Raw genomic sequence first — 7434 nt, 5'->3', positions numbered from 1 at the left:
GATTTTCTTTTCAGGATGCGGCGCGAGCAGCGAATATGCGTGGGGATGTTGAGATACGAAAAAGGAGCGAAACAAGTGCTAATCCCAGGCCCTGATCTTGAAAGACGTGCAAGTTTACCGACCAGTTGACAGAGGACCTCTATTTGAGAATATATCTCAGTATGCAATACTAATTCGTTACATATGTAATCGATTGAGATATGGCATGGTGTTGTGTCTTATCTGCACGTGACTCGTTGTCAATGCAGGCCACCGCCCAGAAGGCAGATCCTCTCGCCGCATTCCGCGAATACCGTCAACTCCTTTTTTCCGTTTCACTTCTACATATGTATGGGCAATGTGAGCATCGCCGCACCAACCGATGACGCGATAACTGCAATACCGAACACGCACCACGCGGGGGAAGCACTCTGTCCTCCTGTAACAATGCATCCTGGCGTGCTTGACGTAGGATAATAGAGGCGCAATGTCTCGAAGCACCAACTTCTCGCCCTCGGCACCGCGCCGAGCCACGCAATGGACGTCACACTTGCGACAGTTCAGCAAATCGAGCTTCGACAAGACCTCTGCCGAGTCCTCGATTGCTCCCGATCCAGCCGCTCCTACCGGCTCCGCCTCCCGAGATACCTCGTCGTCGAAGCGTGTGAACGAACGGATATGCAGCGTGACCATTAACGAGTCCGTCATTTATGATGAGGTCCTCCTCAATCTCGACCTGTTCGGAGGCACCATCCAACCCGGCACTCTGATGTCTATCGTTGCGGTCAAGTCGGACCAAGACCGAGCACCGGTTTCTCAGTACGGGAGTCTGAGGCAGACACCCCATTACCGGGGATTCGTCCCTGCTGCGGCTAACGAAGATCCCTCCAAGCTCGATAACGATGCGGGCCAAAGGTACATCTTCGTCGCCAAGGACGTCTCGAAGGAACTGAAGGGTAGACACCCGAATATCGAGGTCTACGTCTCCAAGCAGATCGGCGCCGCCTTCAATATGAGGAAGGGAACTCAGGTTGTCCTCTCCCCGGTTGACCGCTTCTCGCCTGCCAATGAGGCGTCCCACGTCGAGCTCTCCTTCAAGGACATGTATCTGTCCCGCGCTGACATGTGGAGGCTCGCCGTCACCGACTTAACAGACCGAACTGTGTACAAGGGCCAGGCGGTATACTTCCTGGGAACCATCAAGGCTACCGTGAGTACCGTTTTTGTAGAGGGTCGTAAGGTACAGTCCGCATTCTTTGGCCGCAACACGCGTCCTATCTTTCGAAGCGAATCTGCCAGATACGTTCTCTTCATACAGATGGCGCGCGAGATGTGGGACTTCGACTCCGATGCCTCGGGTGAGATTATGTTCTACAAGGTCGTCAACGGATTCCTGCCCGCTTTATTCAAGAAATGGGCACTGCTACAAGTCAAGCACTTGGTCAGCATTGTGCTCTTCGCTAGGGTTGAATATGACACAGGCCTGAATATAGAGTTGGCCGGTTCGGATCTCCATAGCCATTATTATACTGGCTTCCAGACCTCTGGGGACAGACGCCCGTTCAAGGACTTTTACCGAGTTGTTGTCAGTGAAATGTCTAGCGGGGAGTGGACCAAGATCCTGCACCAACTCAAGAAGGAGTTCAACGATTTCCGTCGTGATATTAGCCTTCACCACCGAGACGCGATGAGCAGTGCTACGGACGGTCCGGAGGACGTATCCGCTAGAGGCACATCGGCCGCCAAGATCAAAGCGCAGTCTTCGCTGGCCATGTATGGAAATTTTCTCGAGGCCATCAATATGGCGTCGTCTTTGTATGCGCACGACTATATAGATCGGGACCTGCTGCGCACCGGTATATCCATAGTAGTCATCAGCCCTGGGCCAGGCGTCTTTGAAGTGGAGTATGAATCCTTGCGGCGGACAACTGAGGCTCTGGTCGGCAACGGGATCGGCATTGATCTGATATGTATCCCGAACATACCTCTTCATTCCGTTCCTCTATTCCGGTACCGAAATCCCCACTTTCTCGAGGCTAACCAGAGGTCTCACTCTCGGGGGGTGAGGAGCCGCGAGAGTACCCCCAAACAGCCAACGCCTCTGGCTTCCAGCCTTACCACGCTGGGCGAATCTGTGTCCCCCACGAAGGCGGGTGATCCGTCTAGTCGGGTTGATTTGGCAAGCTCTACGACGTACGCAGACGAATGGGTCTTCGCCGTGCCACAGTGGTTGCATATATCTTACTGGACTGGAAAGTCTGAAGAGGCGTTGTCTTATCAGGGCATCACTCTGTCGACCTTGAACCATTCTCCAAGTGAGACTCTGGATGATTTCACCATTCGATGTAGACTCTACGACCTCCAGATGAGAAGCGTGCTCGAGACTAACGAAATCGAGACAACTCCACTGCATGCCGATCCCGCTTATTCAAGTACCGTCGGCGCCGTTGAGAACGGGAAGAGATTGCTTGGTAGTGGTGCTCGTCCGTTGGCCCCTAACAATAGCCGCAAGGCCACGGAAACCTTGTTTGAGCCAGTATATGGCTTTCTCAGATTTAATCCCGAGAAATTGGCCAAGACGGGAGAAACGCTGCTATGGAAACAGCTGCAGAGCTACGATGAGACAAGAGCTCGGCTTCCGGCGCGTCGACCTTCAACGCTGGCCGACACCTTTCGAGAACTAGACGAGAGCGCCGGTAAACAACTGGTAGAAGACGCGAACCTCTTCGGCACCTCAGTCGGGGACACCCGAGGAGCGGGTTCGTCGGTGTTATCCTCGAGTGTTACGTCGACCAGGGTTAGGATAGATGGGTCCGCATCGACTGCCGTTTCTCGACGCAATTCTACGGTCAATTCCCAAGCTAAGCTGACAGCGAAGCAACCCAAGATTATGAGGCAGATTAGTCTCGGCCAGCGCGGCTTCGGTATCGCGGCTCCCACGTTAGCAACAGCTGAGCTGAGAACAGAGACTGTTTCTGGCGTGGGGACAAGCAGCGCACTCCAAGTCGCTTCCACCCCGAGGCTCGTCCCCGGGACGCCCACTAGGCCCGCCACGGCTCGGCCAGGCTCCTCGAAGGCGACGGCCACTACTGATATCCTACAGGCTTTGGACCAATCTGATTCCTTGGCCGAACTCACGCAAGCAACACCTAGTCGCCCGATCCAGATTAGAATTCCTACTCAGCCTCTCGATCCGATCAGCACGTTGAGATCTGGCCAAATGCCAGCAACACCCGTCGCCAGGAGTGTGCGGCTCGACGACCGAGACCTGAGGTACTCAAATGCGCTCAGGCAAGAAGATCAGAAGAGGCTCTATAATTCGAAACTACGGGCCGGAGCGGTGCCCGAACTGCCCTCAACGCTGTCTCCCACCACTGCCATGGCGCCGTGGCTGGTGGTTCTTAATCCGTCAAATCCGGACGTGAACAGGGTCGACGACTCGATCCTGTTCAGTCGATGGCAGCACGTCTTTCCGCGGCCATCCGAGATGAGGGTTATGAAGTGGAAATCCTTGTCGTGCCCTGCAGCTGTTCCGCTAACTACGGAATATTTTCCCACTCGGGTACAGTTCAACACCGAGTACCAGCGGCAGCCGTACAATGTCTCACAAGAGATAGACGAGGATCTCGTCGAGCAACCCAAATCGCGCGTAGAATTTCTGAGAGAGCTAGTTAGTGCTCGGCTATCTCACGGGTTTCAGATCGTGATCGGCCCGTCGGTGGCTAAAGCGTTTGACCAAAAGGCCGTACGGATAGCGGACGTCTTCTCCATAGACAAGACAGTCGGCGATGGGACAAGCATCTTTATGAGCGTCGGAAATACCATACATCAATTGTCGTGTGTTAATGGCACCGAAGTCGAAGTAAACATTTACGTACGAAAGCCGACCGAGCCGTCGACACCGATGAACCACACGTCTCTATATAGACCGGCCATCCGGACCCTGCTGGATAAGACATACGATACCGTCGATATCGACATAATGACCCCCAAGCCGGAGCGCAACTGGAACTATATAGACTACTATCTCGCCGGCCACAATGACGAGATGATCGAAAACCTGAGGTACTGGCGCGCTCGATTCGTACTTATACCCATGTATCCTAGGACGCCGTCTGCTCCCGTCGCACAAAACGAGGATGACGAAGAAGAGGTACGCCTCGAGGGAATCAAGAGACTTGCCCAGTTTTGGCAGCGACATCGATTTCTTTCGCCCTCTGAGCGGCAATTCCAAAGTTCTGGGGCTAGGAAACGGGATCCGAACCCTCTCGACATCACGTACAAGACCGAAGACCCGTCTGTAGTAATTTCTGCGGAAACGGAGCCGGCTCTCTCTCTCTTCGATCACGCCGAGCAGACGCATCGCAAGGTCCTGGTGTCGAATAAGGAACGATTCTCCAAGACCAACTTCAATGTTGCCACTCTCGCCGAAGCGATACAGCTGCCCGTTGACCTAGGAGGGATTCGGATGCAGACACGACGCTGGCATTTCCGAATCCACTACCACTGCTTCATCGGGTCTGACATGACGACCTGGTTGCTGGACAACTTCGAGGATCTCGAAAGCCGGGAGGAAGCAGTGGAGCTAGGCAATTCCCTAATGGTTTTCGACGATGAAAAGTCGAAGGATAAGGACGGTAGCGGCAGGGACGCCAAAAAGGACCGCGACCGCGGCATCTTCGTCCACGTCGAGAAGCGACACCCGTTCCGCGATGGTCAATTCTTCTATCAGATCGTCAGCGATTATGCGAAGCCTCATTCGCTCAGTTGGTTCAATCCGAGGAGAAGAGACGTCTCGGTCCCTTCTACGCCGTTATCAGAGAACCCCCCGAAAGACTCGCCGCGACCTAACCCGGCTGGGATGCAGCGGCCGATGTCGATCCACGAAGAAGGCTCACCCGTTTCGGGCAGCACGACGCCGACCCTGGCAACGGCTGGCGGGGCGCGTCTAAAGGTGCTCCTGAGCAAGATGATGAAGTACGACGTAGACCATCGCAAGAAATCGTATCGCCCCGAGCGGATCAATCTGCATTACGATCGGCTCCATAACCCCGATAACTGCTACCACATCCGAATCGATTGGATGAACGTGACGGCGAAACTGATCGAAGATGCCCTCAAATCCTGGGCGGCGATAGCCGCGCAACATGGCCTCCGCCTCGTCGAGGTGCCCATCGCGGAGATCAGCCGCATCACCAGCGTCAACCCCTTCCGCCGGCCGTACCATATCAAACTAGCACTCCAGCCCCCTGCCCAACGTCCTACAACCTATTACGACCCTGGTTCGTTCGTTCCGCAGACTCATCCTGGAAAACACTACTACCAGAAGGCTCTGCTGAGGAAGTTTGACTACGTGCTCGACGTCGAAGCCGCGTCTAACTTTCCGGGCAACGTGGATGTCGGTTACTCGTGGGGCAAGCCGGACTTCCGGTACTCTCAATACATACATCGCTCAGGCATGATTCTGGCAGAGATCACGGATGAAGGCGATTTCCTACTCCTAGCCAACAGGCTCTACAGCAATAGGACTGCCGCGTTCCAACCTGCCCAGCCGCGCGTCGACACGACGGCGCCTGCCGAACGTCCGTCGCGACTCATGACTTCTGGCGTCGGGTATACCAACTATAATCTAGTCGAACCTACTCCCATCTCGTCGCCCATGTTCAGACCCGTCCTCTTTCCGTCGCCAGCCTCCCGGATCCCGCCCGAACCGTCACCTAGCAGCGGGGCCAGCGGGCCGCGAAGCTCTCCGGTACCCGGCTATGGTCTGAGCGAGCCCGAAGCACTCAAAGACGCGCTCCTCGATTTCTGCAGCAACGCGAAGCTCCTCGAGGCGTTTTACAAGGAGACGCTGGAGAAGGGCGTGACGGGAACGCCCATGGTAGGGGCGGCGCCGTTCGGACCCGATGCCGTGCCGGACGCCAATATCCCAACCCTAGTCCTCGGAGGCAACAGCGCCGGCGGCGAGCAGAGCACCAATCCTAGCTCTCGCGTGCCGACGCCGAGTCTAGCGGGCTCCCTCTTTCGGCGAGGCAGCATTCAATATTAGGCAGTTGCGGCGCGATGCTACGATGTGACCCCAGCCTCGTGTGATTTGGATTGGCGATAAACCCTGTGACGAGAACACGACGCCCTGTTTAGGGAGGCATACGTGCATGCACGCATAGGGTTAAATCTATTGCAGGCATGGTACCATGACGGGGTGCCTTGCTAGGCGTTGACGACACCTGCCTCGCGTAAGGCGATATCAATGGAGGAAAATGATGTATGTGTAGTAAGGGTGAAGAAAAGAAAATCTTCATCACGAACTAAGCCACGGTCGACACGCGGGCCGTCAGCGGGCGGTGTGCTTCCTACTCGTACGGGCGTCTAAAATGAGGAATCGGCCTACGCAAGAGATGTCTATTATGCAGGACTTGCCAGGGTCCAGAGCGTGCATTGTCGTAATACGTAGGCATGGCGACGGCGGGCACCCGCGGATCCCGGATGATAGGCCTCCCACCCTCCTCTCCGGGACCGCGGACTTGGGTGGGGATGCGATGCGGTCGGGGGCTGACGGACGCTCTCCTCGCTCGGGCGCCTAGTTGGTTGGGCTGTCTGTAGACTATAATTGGTGCCGGCTTGGCGAAGTGCATACTTGTATGCGCATACGCCGCTGGAGGAACGCGCGGGCGCGCAGGCTGGATCTTTCGTTTGTAGGAGCAAACGCCCACGAAGGCGGCAGCGGATGGATGCACCGTGTAGGCGCCGCCCCTCGCGCCGCGACGACGAGCGACGACGGATCGAGAGGATCTGGTTTGCTGTGGGCTTTGGGGTAATAGAGATAGGCAGGGTGTTTGTCCCCGACGGGACAGCGCAAGACCTGGACGTGGAGGGGTGATGTGTGGGATGGAGTGGTGAGCTTATCGCTTTGTAGGTATCATTTGCTGCTTGCCGGGGCCTATCAGGGCTGGTCCGACAACGGCCTACCAACCATCTCTAGGCGCGAAATAGGAATCCGCCATCGCGCGCGACTGCGCCACCTCTGGATTGACGGGGAATGACATTGGCGCCGTTGAAGGGTGCGACGCGGTGATGAGGTATATATGTGCACAGGTGTCACGCATCTAGGTGTATTCACGGACGGGTTGCGCTGGCGACAAGAAGTGCGATGACGGGGTTGGTTGATTGGGAGAAGCCAAGGCAGATTAGGTGCCGAGGTACACACCCAGCTATTCTGAACCAGCGCCACATTTCGACCTACCAAGGCGTAGGTCCCCACCGGCTACCCCATGACAAGCTTTGGGACAAGGCCCGAAAGTGTCTTGGAATGTCTTGGAGATGCTTGTTGACACTACATGCCTTGGTTCGGGCCCGGGACGCTGTAATTATATACCCACGTTCCGTCCCCTTTCAGAATCACACATTGCAATCTCCTGTTTGGTAGCGTTAGGCCGAGAGGAGAGCTGGCCGATC

The 7434-nt window shown here is 55.9% G+C and overlaps 1 protein-coding gene across 1 annotated transcript; it reads left to right on the top strand.

Moving 5' to 3' along the window:
• Positions 1 to 235: 235 nt before the first annotated feature.
• On the top strand, positions 236 to 6180 carry GGS23DRAFT_122012 (vacuolar membrane-associated protein IML1). The gene has a single exon (XM_051511092.1). The coding sequence runs from the start codon at positions 467 to 469 to the stop codon at positions 6026 to 6028; it is 5562 nt and encodes a 1853-aa protein (XP_051370711.1). The 5' UTR covers positions 236 to 466; the 3' UTR covers positions 6029 to 6180.
• Positions 6181 to 7434: the final 1254 nt, after the last annotated feature.

Source organism: Durotheca rogersii (genome assembly GCF_024521655.1).
Source record: "Durotheca rogersii strain YMJ 92031201 chromosome Unknown GGS23scaffold_15, whole genome shotgun sequence".
Classification (NCBI taxonomy): domain Eukaryota; kingdom Fungi; phylum Ascomycota; class Sordariomycetes; order Xylariales; family Xylariaceae; genus Durotheca; species Durotheca rogersii.
The sequence above is the reverse complement of the archived record's forward strand: the minus strand, read 5'-3'. Positions and strand labels throughout refer to the sequence as shown.

What these genes read in the sequence shown, in the direction of transcription:
- GGS23DRAFT_122012 (XM_051511092.1), top strand. Translation starts at nt 467, where the DNA reads ATGTCTCGAAGCACCAACTTCTCGCCCTCGGCACCGCGCCGAGCCACG.